Genomic DNA, 20,321 nt, shown 5'->3' on the forward strand with positions numbered 1-20,321 from the left:
ACACAGCCACTGTGCGGTGAGAGCATTATCTAGTGAAGGACCTAATATACATACATGGCCTCAAGATTCCAAAAATATACAGAGCATCTCTAATCAGACCAGCCATATTAAATGTACCAACCTGGACGCATCCTTTTCGAACGCCGATGACATTGAGGTTTCAAAAACAAAAGAAGGCCTGGATTCCGCTCTAACAACGATAAGCATTTTGCCCTCTGCTTGAGTTAGACGCTTGGCACAGAGAGCGCCTCTGACCCCACCTTTTGTGCTCCGTACGTTTGCACGCAGGAAGCTACAAGAGAGTCGCGCAGTCCACCGGCAGCCAAAACTGGCCACCTACCGCACAGTGGCTGATACGTTTCAACACAGCCAGTGTGCGGTGAGGGCATTATCTAGTGAGGGACATAATATACATACATGATCTCAAGATTCCAAACCATACAAAGCATCTCTAATTAGACCAGCCATATAAATGTACTAAGCTCTCAGCATTCTTTTCAGACGTGGATGACATCATTGAGATTTCAAAAACAAAACAAGATCTGGATTCCGCTGAAACATCTTTGTGCATTTTGCCCTCTGCTTGAGTTAGACCTTGGCACAGAGAGCGCCTCGACCCTACCTTTTGTGCCCAATACGTTTGCACGCCGGAAGCTACAAGAGGTTCGCGCAGTCCACCGGCAGCAATAACTGACCACCTACTGCAAATTGGCTGAAACGTTTTCACACAGCCACTACGCGGTGAGAGCATTATCTAGTGAGGGACCTAGTATACATACATGGTCTGAAGATTCCAAAAATAAACAAAGCATCTATAATCAGACCAGCCAAATTAAATGTACCAACCTGGACGCATCCTTTTCGAACGCGGATGACAGTGAGATTTCAAAAACAAAAGGAATGGATTGCGTTCTAACAACGTTAGGCATTTTGCCCTCTGCTTCGGTTTGACCCTTGGCACAGAAAGCGCCTCTGACCCCACCTTTTGTGCCCCGTACGTTAGCACCCAGTAAGCTACAAGAGAGTCGCGCAGTCCACCGGCAGCCATAACTGGCCACCTACCGCACAGTGGCTGATACGTTTCAACACGGCCAGTGTGCGGTGAGGGCATTATCTTGTGAGGGACATAATATAAATACATGATTGCAAGATTACACAACTAAACAAAGCATCTCTAATCAGATCAGCCATATTAAATGTACCAACCTCTCAGCATCCTTTTCAGACGTGGATGACATTGAGATTTCAAAAACAAAAGGAGGTCTGGATTCCGCTGGAACATCTTTCTGCATTTTGCCCTCTGCTTGAGTTATACCCTTGGCACAGAGAGCGCCTCTGACCCCACCCTTTGTGCCCCGTACGTTTGCACGCGGGAAGCTACAAGAGGATCGCGCAGTCCACCGGCAGCCATAACTGACCACCTACAGCACAGTGGCTGATACGTTTCCACACAGCCACTGTGCGGTACAGCATTATCTATTGAGGGACCTAATATACATACATGGTCTTTAAGATTGCACAAATAAAAAAGCATCTCTTATTAGACCAGCCATATAATTGTACTAACCTCTCAGCATTCTTTTCAGACGTGGATGACATTGAGATTTCAAAAAGAAAAGGAGGTCTGGATTCCGCTGGAACATCTTTGTGCATTTTGCCCTCTTCTTGAGTTATACCCTTGGCACAGGGAGCGCCTCTGACCCCACCTTTTGTGCCCCGTACGTTTGCATGCAGGAAGCTACAAGAGGGTCGCGCAGTCTACCGGCAGCCATAACTGACCACCTAACGCGCAGTGGCTGAAACGTTTTCACACAGCCACTGTCCGGTGAGAGCATTATCTAGTGAAGGACCTAATATACATACATGGTCTTTAAGATTCCACAAATAAACAAAGCATCTCTAATTAGAGCAGCCATATTAAATGTACCAACCTGGACGCATCATTTTCGAACGCGGATGACAGTGAGATTTCAAAAACAAAACAAAAGGCATGGTTTCCGTTCTAACAACGTTAAGCATTTTGCCCTCTGCTTGGGTTAGACCCTTGGCGCAGAGAACGCCTCTGACCCCACCTTTTGTGCCCCGTACGTTTGCACGCACGAAGCTGCAGGAGGGTCGCGCAGTCCACCGGCAGCCATAACTGGCCACCTACCGCACAGTGGCTGACAGGTTTCCACAGAGCCACTGTGCGGTGAGAGCATTATCTAGTGAAGGACCTAATATACATACATGGTCTTTAAGATTCCACAAATAAACAAAGCATCTCTAATTAGAGCAGCCATATTAAATGTACCAACCTGGACGCATCATTTTCGAACGCGGATGACAGTGAGATTTCAAAAACAAAACAAAAGGCATGGTTTCCGTTCTAACAACGTTAAGCATTTTGCCCTCTGCTTGGGTTAGACCCTTGGCGCAGAGAACGCCTCTGACCCCACCTTTTGTGCCCCGTACGTTTGCACGCACGAAGCTGCAGGAGGGTCGCGCAGTCCACCGGCAGCCATAACTGGCCACCTACCGCACAGTGGCTGACAGGTTTCCACAGAGCCACTGTGCGGTGAGAGCATTATCTAGTGAGGGACCTAATATACATACATGTTCTCAAGATTCCACAAATAAACAAAGCATCTCTAATTAAACCAGCCATATTAAATGTACTAACCTCCCAGCATCCTTTTCAGACCTGGGATGACATTGAGATTTCAAAAACAAAAGAAGGCCTGGATTCCGCTGGAACATCTTTGTGTATTTTGCCCTCTGCTTGAGTTAGACCTTGGCACAGAGAGCGCCCCTGACCCTACCTTTTGTGCCCCGTACGTTTGCACGCAGGAAGCTACAAGAGGGTCGCGCAGTCCACCGGCAGCCATAACTGACCACCTACCGCACATTGGCTGATATGTTTTCACACAGCCACTGTGCGGTGAGAGCATTATCTAGTACATGGTCTCAAGATTCCAAAAATATACAAGGCATCTCTAATCAGACCAGCCATATTAAATGTACCAACCTGGACGCACCTTTTTCGAACGCGGATGACAGTGAGATTTCAAAAACAAAACAAAAGGCATGGATTGCGCTCTAACAACTTTAGGCATTTTGCCTTCTGCTTGGGTTAGACCCTTTGCACAGAGAGCGCCTCTGACCCCACCATTTGTGCTCCGTACGTTTGCACGCAGGAAGCTACAAGAGGGTCGCGCAGTCCACCGGCAGCCATAACAGACCCCCTACCGCACAGTGGCTGAAACGTTTTCACACAGCCACTGTGCGGTGAGAGCATTATCTAGTGAAGGACCTAATATACATACATGGCCTCAAGATTCCAAAAATATACAGAGCATCTCTAATCAGACCAGCCATATTAAATGTACCAACCTGGACGCATCCTTTTCGAACGCCGATGACATTGAGGTTTCAAAAACAAAAGAAAGCCTGGATTCCGCTCTAACAACGATAAGCATTTTGCCCTCTGCTTGAGTTAGACGCTTGGCACAGAGAGCGCCTCTGACCCCACCTTTTGTGCTCCGTACGTTTGCACGCAGGAAGCTACAAGAGAGTCGCGCAGTCCACCGGCAGCCAAAACTGGCCACCTACCGCAGAGTGGCTGATACGTTTCAACACAGCCAGTGTGCGGTGAGGGCATTATCTAGTGAGGGACATAATATACATACATGATCTCAAAATTCCAAACCATACAAAGCATCTCTAATTAGACCAGCCATATAAATGTACTAAGCTCTCAGCATTCTTTTCAGACGTGGATGACATCATTGAGATTTCAAAAACAAAACAAGATCTGGATTCCGCTGAAACATCTTTGTGCATTTTGCCCTCTGCTTGAGTTAGACCTTGGCACAGAGAGCGCCTCGACCCTACCTTTTGTGCCCAATACGTTTGCACGCCGGAAGCTACAAGAGGTTCGCGCAGTCCACCGGCAGCAATAACTGACCACCTACTGCAAATTGGCTGAAACGTTTTCACACAGCCACTACGCGGTGAGAGCATTATCTAGTGAGGGACCTAGTATACATACATGGTCTGAAGATTCCAAAAATAAACAAAGCATCTATAATCAGACCAGCCAAATTAAATGTACCAACCTGGACGCATCCTTTTCGAACGCGGATGACAGTGAGATTTCAAAAACAAAAGGAATGGATTGCGTTCTAACAACGTTAGGCATTTTGCCCTCTGCTTCGGTTTGACCCTTGGCACAGAAAGCGCCTCTGACCCCACCTTTTGTGCCCCGTACGTTTGCACCCAGTAAGCTACAAGAGAGTCGCGCAGTCCACCGGCAGCCATAACTGGCCACCTACCGCACAGTGGCTGATACGTTTCAACACGGCCAGTGTGCGGTGAGGGCATTATCTTGTGAGGGACATAATATAAATACATGATTGCAAGATTACACAACTAAACAAAGCATCTCTAATCAGATCAGCCATATTAAATGTACCAACCTCTCAGCATCCTTTTCAGACGTGGATGACATTGAGATTTCAAAAACAAAAGGAGGTCTGGATTCCGCTGGAACATCTTTCTGCATTTTGCCCTCTGCTTGAGTTATACCCTTGGCACAGAGAGCGCCTCTGACCCCACCCTTTGTGCCCCGTACGTTTGCACGCGGGAGGCTACAAGAGGATCGCGCAGTCCACCGGCAGCCATAACTGACCACCTACAGCACAGTGGCTGATACGTTTCCACACAGCCACTGTGCGGTACAGCATTATCTATTGAGGGACCTAATATACATACATGGTCTTTAAGATTGCACAAATAAAAAAGCATCTCTTATTAGACCAGCCATATAATTGTACTATCCTCTCAGCATTCTTTTCAGACGTGGATGACATTGAGATTTCAAAAAGAAAAGGAGGTCTGGATTCCGCTGGAACATCTTTGTGCATTTTGCCCTCTTCTTGAGTTATACCCTTGGCACAGGGAGCGCCTCTGACCCCACCTTTTGTGCCCCGTACGTTTGCACGCAGGAAGCTACAAGAGGGTCGCGCAGTCTACCGGCAGCCATAACTGACCACCTAACGCGCAGTGGCTGAAACGTTTTCACACAGCCACTGTGCGGTGAGAGCATTATCTAGTGAAGGACCTAATATACATACATGGTCTTTAAGATTCCACAAATAAACAAAGCATCTCTAATTAGAGCAGCCATATTAAATGTACCAACCTGGACGCATCATTTTCGAACGCGGATGACAGTGAGATTTCAAAAACAAAATAAAAGGCATGGTTTCCGTTCTAACAACGTTAAGCATTTTGCCCTCTGCTTGGGTTAGACCCTTGGCGCAGAGAACGCCTCTGACCCCACCTTTTGTGCCCCGTACGTTTGCACGCACGAAGCTGCAGGAGGGTCGCGCAGTCCACCGGCAGCCATAACTGGCCACCTACCGCACAGTGGCTGACAGGTTTCCACAGAGCTACTGTGCGGTGAGAGCATTATCTAGTGAGGGACCTAATATACATACATGTTCTCAAGAATCCACAAATAAACAAAGCATCTCTAATTAAACCAGCCATATTAAATGTACTAACCTCCCAGCATCCTTTTCAGACCTGGGATGACATTGAGATTTCAAAAACAAAAGAAGGCCTGGATTCCGCTGGAACATCTTTGTGTATTTTGCCCTCTGCTTGAGTTAGACCTTGGCACAGAGAGCGCCCCTGACCCTACCTTTTGTGCCCCGTACGTTTGCACGCAGGAAGCTACAAGAGGGTCGCGCAGTCCACCGGCAGCCATAACTGACCACCTACCGCACATTGGCTGATATGTTTTCACACAGCCACTGTGCGGTGAGAGCATTATCTAGTACATGGTCTCAAGATTCCAAAAATATACAAGGCATCTCTAATCAGACCAGCCATATTAAATGTACCAACCTGGACGCACCTTTTTCGAACGCGGATGACAGTGAGATTTCAAAAACAAAACAAAAGGCATGGATTGCGCTCTAACAACTTTAGGCATTTTGCCTTCTGCTTGGGTTAGACCCTTTGCACAGAGAGCGCCTCTGACCCCACCATTTGTGCTCCGTACGTTTGCACGCAGGAAGCTACAAGAGGGTCGCGCAGTCCACCGGCAGCCATAACAGACCCCCTACCGCACAGTGGCTGAAACGTTTTCACACAGCCACTGTGCGGTGAGAGCATTATCTAGTGAAGGACCTAATATACATACATGGCCTCAAGATTCCAAAAATATACAGAGCATCTCTAATCAGACCAGCCATATTAAATGTACCAACCTGGACGCATCCTTTTCGAACGCCGATGACATTGAGGTTTCAAAAACAAAAGAAGGCCTGAATTCCGCTCTAACAACGATAAGCATTTTGCCCTCTGCTTGAGTTAGACGCTTGGCACAGAGAGCGCCTCTGACCCCACCTTTTGTGCTCCGTACGTTTGCACGCAGGAAGCTACAAGAGAGTCGCGCAGTCCACCGGCAGCCAAAACTGGCCACCTACCGCAGAGTGGCTGATACGTTTCAACACAGCCAGTGTGCGGTGAGGGCATTATCTAGTGAGGGACATAATATTGCCGCATAGAAGACGACGCCAAAGATGATGACTGGGCCCCACAAGCGCGAGCCTGGAAAAGAAGGAAGTTGGAGCGCAAGACTCGTCCAGGTTGATTTATTAAACCCGTCCTATCTTTGGGTCCTCCTTGGCGTTCAATCGAGACGTGACACTGGTGGAGCGCGCTGGGGTATGCATAAGACTCCTTCCGGCAGTCCACAGCGAATCCCAGACATCGACACCCCTGTACATCGCGCTAGCCGCCGCCTTCTAGGCCTAGCCCCGGAGTACAACCATCTGCCAAGCTACTCTTCAAACGACCAAGTCCATCAGGTCTCCAAAGCCATGGCACATCCCAACCCTACGCCGGTGACTCTTCAGAACACCAAGGTGCCAGAGTGCTTTCGCGGGGAAGCGTTTGAAGATGTCGAGGACTGGCTTGACCAGTTTGAGCGAGTGGCCAAGATTAATCAGTGGAGCGAAGATCACAAGCTTTGCAATGTTTATTTTGCCCTTCAGGATAATGCTAGAACGTGGTTTGAAAACCACGAGGCCAGCTTATCCACATGGAACGACTTCCGCCGCCAGCTTGTAGACACCTTTGCGAGAGCTGATCGACGCGACAATGCGCTGCGCCTGCTTGAAGTGCGTGTCCAGAAGCCGAATGAGAGCGTGGCTATGTTTGCGGAAGACATGGCTCGCCTTTTTCGCCGTGCCGACCCTGATATGAGTGAGCCAAAGAAGTTACGGCATCTCATGCACGGTGTCAAAGAACAGGTGTTTGCCGGCTTAGTACGCAACCCACCTAAAACCGTGAGTGAGTTCATTAAGGACGCTACGGCTATAGAGCGAGCCCTCCAAGATCGGTGCCGCCAGTACAACCGACCAGCCGGCTGTGCCCCGACGACTGCGGCGGCGCTGACTGCAACAGATCAGACCACTCTTCGAGACATGATTAGAGAAATTGTCCTTGAGGAGTTGCAGCGAATTTCGGTTACGAAAGCTCAGTCGTCAGAGGCCCTCGTGCAGGCTGTAAGGAATGAAATTCGGTGCTCCCTAACACCGTCTGCCCAGTGCAACGAATTTCATCCAGTCGACAACGCGGCAGTCATTTCCGAACCACCATACCGCGTTCCACAACCGGTCAACTACCCGGCCAACATTCCTGCACCTTATCACGAGCCGCAATCTGAGAGCTACGCCGCGGTCCTACGTCGCCCGCCTCCAGACCACGCCTCACCGAGCGCACCAAGCCGTCAGGAGACGCGATTCTTCCAGGGGCCTCAGTGGGCGCCTTCCAGGTGCTCTCAACTACGCCGAACGGACAGGTGGCGCAGTTATGACAGCCGGCCACTCTGTTTCTACTGCGGACAACCTGGCCACGTATATCGGTACTGCCGTTACCGCGAAGAGGGGCAGGCCTTTCCGTCTGCTTCTGCTCGCCGCCGCTTCGACACTGACACTGCCCAAACCGACGACGGCCTTCCGGTCAGCAGGGAAACCGAATCCCCGGGCTTCCGCCGCCGCTCCTCCCCATCGCCACAGCGTTATTCTCCGCCGATGCGTCGTGGCAATGCTGACGTTGGCGGACGGCGGTCCCCTAGCCCTCACCGGGGAAACTAACAGCCGCAACCTCACGAGGGGAGGTTGCACACAGTCTAAAAGTGTCAAAACCCTCACCACCGCCGCAACAGCCGACAGCCCGTGCTTCTGACGCTGCCGTTAGTATTGACATTGCCGCACTACCGCCGAAAATGCCGCCTACATTACCACCGGAAATGCCGCATCAGATGAGCAGCCCCGACGACGAAGCTGATACCGCTGACCTTGCCGCACTTCCGCCGAAAATGCCGAAAGAGACGAGCAACCCAGATAACGTTGTTAGCGCTGACCTCGCCGTTTCCATTGATGGGCTGGAGGTACATGCTCTGGTGGATACCGGGGCGGATTTTTCAATTATTAGCCAGAAACTGGCTGACACGCTGCGCAAAGTAAAAACCGAATGGACTGGGCCAGTAATAAGAAGTGCTGGGGGCCAGCTACTGGCACCGACAGGGAAGTGCACTGCCCGGATAGGAATAGGAAACGCGGTGTTTGTTGGCAGCTTCGTTATTCTCCCTGACTGTTGCAAAGATCTCATCTTGGGCATGGACTTTCTGCGTCTTCATGGGGCTGTAATCAGCATTCGTGACAGCGTCGTTGCCTTCACCAACAATCATGAAGACCTTGGTTGTGCGGAAGTACCACTGATGCCCTTACGCGTCGCCAATGAGACAGTGACATTACCTCCGCGATCATGCTCTCTTGTTGAAGTGAAGTGCGACATGGCGCATACCGGCGATGGTATCGCCGAAAGGGCAGTCGCCCTGGTACTAAGCCGAGGTGTATCTATAGCTCGAGGGCTAGTCAACTTGACCAATGGACAGACCGAAGTGCTGCTGACAAACTTCAGCGACGAGCGTCAGCAAATTCCGAAAGGCACAACTGTGGTCTTTTTCGACAGCATCCCAAAGGCGCAGCACTGCTTCTCACTGCAACAGGAAGGATCAATGCGCAAGACGCCCGTAACCATCGTCGATGTGAGTAAAAATTTGTCTTCTTCAGAACGGGACCGTCTTTTGGATCTCATAGATCAATTTCGAGACTGCTTTGCTTCCGAATCGCGGATCGGCCAAACGCCTTTGACAAAACATCGAATCATCACGGATGACTCGATTCGCCCGATTCGACAAAATCCTTACCGTGTAGCTCCGAAAGAACGTGCAGCCATTCAGCGCCAGGTGGCCGAAATGCTTAGAGACGACGTTATCCAGCCGTCACAGAGCCCCTGGGCTTCCCCCGTGGTACTTGTTAAAAAGAAGGACGGCAGCTTACGATTTTGCATAGATTACCGCAAGCTCAACCAAGTAACTAAAAAAGACGTGTACCCTCTTCCTCGCATCGACGATTCCCTTGATCGCCTACGAAATGCACGTTACTTCTCATCAATGGACTTGAAAAGTGGATATTGGCAGATAGAAGTAGACGAGAGAGATCGGGAGAAGACAGCATTCGTCACTCCCGATGGATTGTACGAGTTTAAGGTCCTTCCGTTCGGTTTATGCTCAGCACCAGCAACATTTCAGAGGTTGATGGATACTGTGCTCTCGGGACTTAAGTGGCAAACATGCCTGGTGTATCTTGACGACGTGATTGTGTTTTCGGCCACATTTGAAGAGCATCTACGCCGTCTGCTAGCTGTATTTCAGGCCATACGATCTGCGGGCCTCACACTAAAACCCGAGAAGTGCCACTTCGGGTACGAGGAGCTGCAATTCTTAGGTCACGTTGTTAGCCAAGAAGGTGTCCGGCCTGATCCTGAAAAGCTCTCCGCAGTCGCCAAGTTCCCGACACCTACGGACAAAAAGACATTGCGGCGTTTCCTGGGTCTTTGCGCCTATTACCGCCGGTTTATTGCTGGTTTCTCACGAATTGCCTGGCCATTAACTTCGCTGACGCGTGACAATGCTGTCTTTCACTGGGGTGAAGAACAGGAACAAGCGTTTAATGAGCTGCGGAGACGTTTACAGACACCACCTGTCCTGGCGCACTTTGATGACGACGCCCCTACACTGCTTCATACGGATGCCAGCAACGTGGGCTTAGGTGCTGTGCTGGTGCAGCGCCAGGGTGGTGTAGAAAAAGTAATTGCTTACGCCAGCAGGACCCTATCTAAAGCAGAAGCGAACTACTCGGCAACCGAAAAAGAATGCCTTGCAGTGGTATGGGCGGTTATGAAGTTCCGCCCTTATTTGTACGCTCGCCCCTTTCAAGTCGTTAGCGACCATCACTCGCTCTGTTGGCTGACGAATCTAAAGGACCCTTCAGGGAGACTCGCGCGTTGGAGCCTTCGATTACAAGAATTCGACATGGCAGTTATTTACAAATCTGGGAAAAAGCACGCGGATGCTGACTGCCTTTCGCGAGCGCCGGTCGAACCTTTCACTATGACCGATGAAGACACTGCATTTTTAGGTGTCATAGATGACGCAACGCTTTCCCAACAGCAGCGAGAAGATCAGGAATTGCTCCCTCTTATTGATTTCTTGGAAAAACGAACTACCGTTGTGCCTAAGATTTTCACCCGAGTAATCTCTTCATTCTTTATTCGCAACAACGTGCTTTACAAGAAGAACTTCCGCCCTGGGGGAAACAGTCATCTACTCGTCGTCCCATCTGTTCTCCGCAGTGAAGTTCTGCAAGCGTGTCACGACGAGCCAACCGCCGGTCACCTAGGCTACACCCGCACGTTGGCTAGAGTCCAGCACGGATACTACTGGCCAAAACTGCCTGCGACAGTGAAACACTATGTACGTACGTGCATAGACTGCCAGCGCCGTAAGTCACCCCCTGTAAAACCAGCTGGCCTACTCCATCCTCTTCAAGTGCCAACAACACCTTTTAAGCAAATCGGCATGGACCTCCTGGGACCATTTCCGACGTCGACAGCCGGAAATAAATGGATAATTGTCGCCACCGATTATCTAACCCGCTACGCGGAGACCAAGGCTCTGCCAAGGGGTACCGCCGCCGAAGCAGCTCGGTTTTTCGTGGAGAACATTGTCCTGAGGCATGGCGCTCCGGCGCTCATTATAACTGACCGAGGAACTGCATTTACGGCCGAACTTTTGGAGACCGTTCTCCGCCTCAGTGGTACCAGTCACCGTAAAACTACAGCCTATCACCCCCAAACCAATGGGTTGACGGAACGCCTCAATAAAACCATTGCAGACATGCTTTGCATGTACGTTGACGTGAACCACAAGAATTGGGACGAAATTCTTCCCTACGTCACGTTCGCCTACAATACGGCACGCCAAGACACCACTCGTATGACACCATTCAGCCTCCTTCACGGGCGACCAGTAACAACTATGCTGGATGCAATGTTGCTCCCGAATGCCGACACCGACGATCTCGATCAGGACGCTGAGGAAATCGCTCAGCGTGCAGAGGAAGCCCGCCAACTAGCGCGTGTGCGGATCAAGAATCAGCAAGAGCATGATGCACGACGCTACAATCATAGACGCCGACATGTCATGTACGAACCTGGCGACAAAGTGTGGGTCTGGACGCCTATTCGCCGCCGTGGACTCTCCGAAAAACTATTGCGGCGATATTTCGGGCCATATGTTGTTCAGCGACGTTTAACCGACGTCACTTATGAGGTGGTGCCAGACGGGGTGTCGACCTCGAAGCGACGCCAGCAACAAGCCGACGTCGTCCACGTTGTACGCATGAAGCCGTACAACTCGGACTGACCTTGACCCCCTACTCCCTTTTATGCTCATCGGGACGATGCTTCCTGAGGAGGGGGGCAAATGCCGCATAGAAGACGACGCCAAAGATGATGACTGGGCCCCACAAGCGCGAGCCTGGAAAAGAAGGAAGTTGGAGCGCAAGACTCGTCCAGGTTGATTTATTAAACCCGTCCTATCTTTGGGTCCTCCTTGGCGTTCAATCGAGACGTGACAATATAAATACATGATTGCAAGATTACACAACTAAACAAAGCATCTCTAATCAGATCAGCCATATTAAATGTACCAACCTCTCAGCATCCTTTTCAGACGTGGATGACATTGAGATTTCAAAAACAAAACGAGATCTGGATTCCGCTGAAACATCTTTGTGCATTTTGCCCTCTGCTTGAGTTAGGCCTTGGCACAGAGAGCGCCTCGACCCTACCTTTTGTGCCCAATACGTTTGCACGCCGGAAGCTACAAGAGGTTCGCGCAGTCCACCGGCAGCAATAACTGACCACCTACTGTAAATTGGCTGAAACGTTTTCACACAGCCACTACGCGGTGAGAGCATTATCTAGTGAGGGACCTAGTATACATACATGGTCTGAAGATTCCAAAAATAAACAAAGCATCTATAATCAGACCAGCCAAATTAAATGTACCAACCTGGACGCATCCTTTTCGAACGCGGATGACAGTGAGATTTCAAAAACAAAAGGAATGGATTGCGTTCTAACAACGTTAGGCATTTTGCCATCTGCTTCGGTTTGACCCTTGGCACAGAAAGCGCCTCTGACCCCACCTTTTGTGCCCCGTACGTTTGCACCCAGTAAGCTACAAGAGAGTCGCGCAGTCCACCGGCAGCCATAACTGGCCACCTACCGCACAGTGGCTGATACGTTTCAACACGGCCAGTGTACGGTGAGGGCATTATCTTGTGAGGGACATAATATAAATACATGATTGCAAGATTACACAACTAAACAAAGCATCTCTAATCAGATCAGCCATATTAAATGTACCAACCTCTCAGCATCCTTTTCAGACGTGGATGACATTGAGATTTCAAAAACAAAAGGAGGTCTGGATTCCGCTGGAACATCTTTTTGCATTTTGCCCTCTGCTTGAGTTATACCCTTGGCACAGAGAGCGCCTCTGACCCCACCCTTTGTGTCCCGTACGTTTGCACGCGGGAAGCTACAAGAGGATCGCGCAGTCCACCGGCAGCCATAACTGACCACCTACCCCACAGTGGCTGAAACGTTTCCACACAGCCACTGTGCGGTGAGAGCATTATCTATTGAGGGACCTAGTATACATACATGGTCTCAAGATTCCAAAAATAAACAAAGCTTCTCTAATTAAACCAGCCATATTAAATGTACTAACCTCTCAGCATCCTTTTCAGACCTGGGATGACATTTAGATTTCAAAAACAAAAGACGGCCTGGATTCCGCTGGAACATCTTTGTGCATTTTGCCCTCTGCTTGAGTTAGACCTTGGCACAGAGAGCGCCTCTGACCCTACCTTTTGTGCCCCATACGTTTGCACGCAGGAAGCTACAAGAGGGTCGCGCAGTCCACCGGCAGCCATAACTGACCACCTACCGCACATTGGCTGATATGTTTTCACACAGCCACTGTGCGGTGAGAGCAGTATCTAGTGAGGGAACTAGTATACATTCATGGTCTCAAGATTCCAAAAATATACAAGGCATCTCTAATCAGACCAGCCATATAAATGTACCAACTTGGACGCACCCTTTTCGAACGCGGATGACAGTGAGATTTCAAAAACAAAACAAAAGGCATGGATTGCGCTCTAACAACTTTAGGCATTTTGCCTTCTGCTTGGGTTAGACCCTTGGCACGGAAAGCGCCTCTGACCCCACCTTTTGTGCCCCGTACGTTTGCACGCAGGAAGCTACAAGAGAGTCGCGCAGTCCACCGGCAGCCATAACTGGCCACCTACCGCACAGTGGCTGATACGTTTCCACACAGCCACTGTGCGGTGACAGCATTATCTAGTTAGGGACCTAATATACATACATGGTCTTTAAGATTGCACAAATAAACAAGCATCTCTAATTAGACCAGCCATATAAATGTACTAACCTCTCAGCATTCTTTTCAGACGTGGATGACATTGAGATTTCAAAAACAAAACAAGGTCTGGATTCCGCTGGAACATCTTTGTGCGTTTTGCCGTCTGCTTGAGTTAGACCTTGGCACAGAGAGCGCCTCTGACCCTACCTTTTATGCCCAGTACGTTTGCACGCAGGAAGCTACAGGAGGGTCGCGCAGTCCACCGGCAGCCATAACTGACCACCTACCGCACAGTGGCTGACACGTTTCCACACAGCCACTGTGCAGTGAGAGCATTATCTAGTGAAGGACCTAATATACATATATCTTCTCAAGATTCCAAAAATAAACAAAACATCTCTAATCAGACCAGCCATATTAAATGTACCAACCTGGACGCATCCTTTTCGAACGCGGATGACAGTGAGATTTCAAAAACAAAACAAAGGAAATGGATTGCGCTCTAACAACTTTAGGCATTTTGCCTTCTGCTTGGGTTAGACCCTTGGCACGGAAAGCGCCTCTGACCCCACCTTTTGTGCGCCGTACGTTTGCACGCAGGAAGCTACAAGAGAGTCGCGCAGTCCACCGGCAGCCATAACTGGCCACCTACCGCACAGTGGCTGACACGTTTCCACACAGCCAGTGTGCGGTACAGCATTATCTATTGAGGGATCTAATATACATACATGGTCTTTAAGATTGCACAAATAAACAAGCATCTCTAATTAGACCAGCCATATAAATGTACTAACCTCTCAGCATTCTTTTCAGACGTGGATGACATTGAGATTTCAAAAAGAAAAGGAGGTCTGGATTCCGCTGGAACATCTTTGTGCATTTTGCCCTCTGCTTGAGTTATACCCTTGGCACAGGGAGCTCCTCTGACCCCACCTTTTGTGCCCCGTACGTTTGCACGCGGGAAGCTACAAGAGGATCGCGCAGTCCACCGGCAGCCATAACTGACCACCTACCCCACAGTGGCTGAAACGTTTCCACACAGCCACTGTGCGGTGAGAGCATTATCTAGTGAGGGACCTAATATACATACGTGGTCTCAAGATTCCACAAATAAACAAAACATCTCTAATCAAACCAGAAATATTAGATGTACTAACCTCTCAGCATCCTTTTCAGACGTGGATGACATTGAGATTTCAAAAACAAAAGGAGGCCTGGATTCCTTTGGAACATCTTTGTGCATTTTTCCCTCTGCTTGAGTTATACCCTTGGCACAGAGAGCGTCTCTGATCCTGCCTTTTGTGCCCCGTACGTTTGCACGCAGGAAGCTACAAGAGGGTCGCGCAGTCTACCGGCAGCCATAACTGACCACCTAACGCGCAGTGGCTGAAACGTTTTCACACAGCCACTGTGCGGTGAGAGCATTATCTAGTGAAGGACCTAATATACATACATGGTCTTTAAGATTCCACAAATAAACAAAGCATCTCTAATTGACACAGGGCACGGCAGCGCAGTGGAAATGCGGACGTCTAATCCTTTCGTCTTTCTTGTGCAGTTAGTCATCAGTACCCTGTTGATACCATCTTGGTTGGAAGTCTACGGAAACTCGACGCAAGCAAGTCCAACGCAGCTGGGGGCCCACCAACACGTGCCGTTCACGCCGCATATCATCGTGCGCGGATGCTTCCAACATGGTCGCCCGGCATCAGAAACACTGTGCGCCGACGCGAGGACCAGCGCCGCCTTTGAGACAGCACGGAAAACCTGGAATATAAAAGCCGGCCGAGCCAACCCAGCAGCCACAGGGCACGGCAGCGCAGTGGAAATGCGGACGTCTAATCCTTTCGTCTTTCTTGTGCAGTTAGTCATCAGTACCCTGTTGATACCATCTTGGTTGGAAGTCTACGGAAACTCGACGCAAGCAAGTCCAACGCAGCTGGGGGCCCACCAACACGTGCCGTTCACGCCGCATATCATCGTGCGCGGATGCTTCCAACATGGTCGCCCGGCATCAGAAACACTGTGCGCCGACGCGAGGACCAGCGCCGCCTTTGAGACAGCACGGAAAACCTGGAATATAAAAGCCGGCCGAGCCACCCCAGCAGCCACAGGGCACGGCAGCGCAGTGGAAATGCGGACGTCTAATCCTTTCGTCTTTCTTGTGCCGGTGAGAAAACGATATGGTTTATGCGTACATTCCAATGATCCATATCTGCTTGTGCTGCCGTGCCCACGGTTGATCTGCCCGCTTTTTTGTGACATTGCCGCCTTTGTAAAAAATTTACTACTGTTAGCAGGAGATGTGGAAACAAATCCTGGTCCCGACATGACACAAATTTGCAGACAGCTTGCACAGATCGCCGACGATTTGAAAGATATTAAAGAACAGCGCCTAGCCTCCATCGATGCCAAATTAAAAAACCTTGCCATAAAAGACAACAAAATTTCAAATTGTACACATCAGGTAGTAGACCTGCAGAGGGCAGTCCTGTCTCTTGAAGCGCGCATTGATGACCTGGAAAACCGATCAAGAAGGTCAAATTTAGTAGTGTATGGAGTTCCAGAGGACGACAAGGAAGACAATGAAACGTTAGAGCACATAATAAAAGAAGAAATCATTCAGAAAATTATCAAGGTTGCTCCCGTCGAAATTGAAAGAATACATAGAATTGGAAGGCCATCAAGTGGAAAAATACGACCAGTAATTCTGAAATTTTTGGACTTTCGAGACAAAACCAAAGTTCTAAAAAACTGCTTTAAACTTAAAGGATCAAACTTTTCCATAAGCGAGGATTTTTCATCTCGAGTGCGCGACATTAGAAAAAAATTATGGGAGTGCGCAAAGCCTAGAAAGGATGCGGGCGAAAAGGTTTTCCTTGTCTACGACAAAGTACGTATAAGCGGAAAGCTATACAAGTGGGACAATGAAGTGAACGATATAGTGCTAATAGATCAAGTTTTAGATGATTCTGAAGGTGAAAAAAACGAGCAAAATGTAGAGCGAACACTACGTCCCCGCCGTCAACGGAAGGGTCCGAAATAACTTTTATCAATGTGAATGCCCGCAGCCTATTAAACAAGTTAGAAGGATTCGAATCTTTACTTCTTAGCCTGGAACCTGATTTTGTAGCTGTAACGGAGACGTGGCTTACAAGTGACATCAAAGATATTGAGATAACTCCCCCAAATCACAATGTTGTTAGAAGGGATAGGATGACACGTGGTGGAGGGGTGGCAATCTTGATAAAAAAAGAATTTCCATTCACGGTTCTTCCCGACGTTCAAGGCGCCGAAGCAGTTTTCTGCAAAATAATATTTGGCTCTCGAGCTATCGTTGTAGGTAGCGTCTATCGCAGCCCCTCATCTGACTGCGATGTCATGAAAAATCTCCTAAATTACATGCAAAAACAGATTCAGGGAAACAGATTAATCTTGCTTGGTGATTTCAACCTCCCGGATATAAATTGGCAGACCATGCAATATCAAAGTGCTTGTTCGGAAATTATCTTCGACGCAATGCTGCACTTCAATCTACGACAAATCGTGCAAGAGCCGACACGTGTACATGGATGTACTTCAAATGTTCTGGACCTTGTCTTTCTTAGTGAACACTTTCCACCTGAAACATCCAAAGTAGAGATAATTACCGGCATATCGGACCATAAGATAGCATTTTGTACTGTCGCGACTCATTACAAAACATTTCACGCTAAACCGAAAGCTACATTTTACAACTTCAGCAGGGTTGACGATAATAGCATTTTAGACCACCTTGCCTTCGCTTTTACACCGTTCGAAAACCTATCAAGGGACATCCACACAGATATTGAGACAGTGTGGCACGCGTTCAAAGATATCGTATCATTCTGTCTCCGGAACTATGTACCGATAAAAACAAAAGTGCCTAAAACACACAACCCGTGGATTACACGAGATGTCATCCACGCTAAACGCAGGGTAAAACGTCTCCGAAAAACATTGAAACTGCATCCTACGACAAAAAATAGAACCAGGCTTAGTATCACTATCCGCCACATGAAGTTAAAAATAAAAGCTGCCAAAAAGAGCTATTTTACCCACATCCTTCCCAATTTCCTAAAAAGTTCTCCTAAAAAGTTTTGGGAATACCTCAAACCTAAAGAAAGTGAAGCAAACTTTGCCGCCGATGAAGAAAGCCAAACTAGCGCAAACAAGCTGAACAGCTACTTAAAATCTGTTTTCACGAGAGATAATGGCAGCTGCCGACATCTAAACCAGTGCAGTTTGACAAATCGCTTAAAACCACTATCAGTAACCGAATCGGGAGTACTAAACCTTCTACTAGACCTTGATGTTAAGAAAGGGATTGGGCCCGATAACTTACCGAATGTTTTTCTCCAACGGTACTCACAATGGGTAGCGAAATACTTTTGTGTATTGTACGACAAATCACTCACAACTGGTAAATTACCAAGGGAATGGAAAACCGCAAAGGTCATTCCTATTCACAAATCCGGTAGCAAAGATGATATTTCTAACTTTCGACCAATATCGCTAACTTGTACCGCCTGCAAACTTCTAGAACACATAATACTAAAACACTTAAACACACATCTTGAGCAGGAACATCTGTTATCACCCTTTCAGCATGGTTTCCGCAAGGGGCTCTCAACCGTCACCCAACTACTGGAGCTAATACACGACATTTCCCTTAGCATTGATAACCAAAAACAAATCGACCTCATCTTTTGAGATTTCTCCAAAGCTTTCGATCGCGTTTCTCATGTAAAACTTATCAAGAAATTAGCATCCATATTCGGTGATAACCCTGTCATAGATTGGATCCGGGACTATCTAACAGATCGTCACCAGTTCGTACAAATAAATAACCAGAACTCACAAATAGTACCTGTCACCTCTGGAGTACCGCAAGGTTGCGTACTGGCACCAATATTATTTTTACTCTTTATAAATGACCTTCCTAAAAATATTGTCGTAAATATCAGGCTTTTTGCAGACGACTGCATCCTTTATCGTGAAATTAATTCCTCTGAAGATCATATAGCTCTAAACAACGCACTGGAAACAGTGTCACAGTGGTGTACAGAGTGGCAGATGGTGCTGAATGTTAATAAATGTGTATTCCTGCCGATAACCAGAAAAAAAGAGTGCCTGCATTTTCCGTACAGTATAAGCAATACTTTACTAACCCGAGTCAGCGAACACAAATATCTTGGCTTGATACTCACGCATAACCTAAGATGGGACTCGCACGTAAATACCGTAACAGCAGCTGCTACACGAAAGTTATTTTTTCTTAGACGTCGTCTCCGAGATGCACCACCCGAAACTAAAATGTTAGCTTACAATGCCTTTATAAGATCAACAGTGGAATATGCAAACGTCGTATGGTTCCCGGCAACTAAACAAAACATAAAAAAACTAGAAGGAATACAACGGAAGGCGATAAGGTACATCTTTAACAAATATAAAATGACTGACTCGCCAACTCACCTACTTAAGAAAGCCGTCATGCTGAGTTTGGAAAAACGCGCAGTACTAGCACGCCTGAAATTTCTGTATCAACTCGTGCATAACCACTTTAATATAGATACATCAAAGTACATCGTCATCGAAGACACAAGACTCACGCGCTATAAACACTCTTTGACTATAAATGAATTTTCTTGCCATTGTGACAGTTTCAAAAACTCATTTTTCCCCCTTGCAATTAGAGAGTGGAACACCTTGAAACCATCAATAACACAAAGTTCAACACTGGATGAATTTGCAAAGCTAGTGGAGGATCATTTACACACAAATTCATGAATGTTCATCCAAACAGTTCCCTTGTCAGCATACATTGATAACTTGCAAATTGTACGAATTCCTTATTGCTTTGTTACTTCCATTCTTTGTCCATTCATATACCCTTTTCTTTGTTTTCATGTGTCAATATTTCACTGTAATTTTTACTGTATACACTGATCATTGTCTTGCTTCGTTTATTTCTGACCGCAATCTTCCTTTTATTTTAAATGATTGTCCCTGCCTTTGAACATGTTCCAAATATTGTCTGACTTTTTGTATGCGTTTTGTGCCCTGCCTGTAACGATCCCGCCCGGGATTGACAGTATTCCTAAATAAAATAAATAATAAATTAGAGCAGCGATATTAAATGTACCAACCTGGACGCATCATTTTCGAACGCGGATGACAGTGAGATTTCAAAAACAAAACCAAAGGCATGGATTGCGCTCTAACAACGTTAAGCATTTTGCCCTCTGCTTGGGTTAGACCCTTGGCACAGAGAACGCCTCTGACCCCACTTTTTGTGCCCCGTACGTTTGCACGCACGAAGCTGCAGGAGGGTCGCGCAGTCCACCGGCAGCCATAACTGACCACCTACCGCACAGTGGCTGAGAGGTTTCCACAGAGTCACTGTGCGGTGAGAGCATTATCTAGTGAGGGACCTAATATA

At 48.0% G+C, this 20,321-nt stretch overlaps 1 protein-coding gene across 1 annotated transcript; it reads left to right on the top strand.

The window, feature by feature from the left end:
• Positions 1 to 15,371: 15,371 nt before the first annotated feature.
• Positions 15,372 to 17,034, top strand: LOC146186979 (uncharacterized). The gene has a single exon (XM_084605748.1). The coding sequence runs from the start codon at positions 15,381 to 15,383 to the stop codon at positions 16,902 to 16,904; it is 1,524 nt and encodes a 507-aa protein (XP_084461874.1). The 5' UTR covers positions 15,372 to 15,380; the 3' UTR covers positions 16,905 to 17,034.
• The last annotated feature ends 3,287 nt before the right edge of the window (positions 17,035 to 20,321 follow it).

The sequence above is a fragment of the Amblyomma maculatum genome, chromosome 6, assembly GCF_055883805.1.
Source record: "Amblyomma maculatum isolate TAMU_Amacu chromosome 6, ASM5588380v1, whole genome shotgun sequence".
NCBI lineage: Eukaryota > Metazoa > Arthropoda > Arachnida > Ixodida > Ixodidae > Amblyomma > Amblyomma maculatum.

Bases quoted from the DNA above. Each gene is read 5' to 3' on its own strand.
- LOC146186979 (XM_084605748.1), top strand. From the start codon at position 15,381: ATGCGGACGTCTAATCCTTTCGTCTTTCTTGTGCAGTTAGTCATCAGT.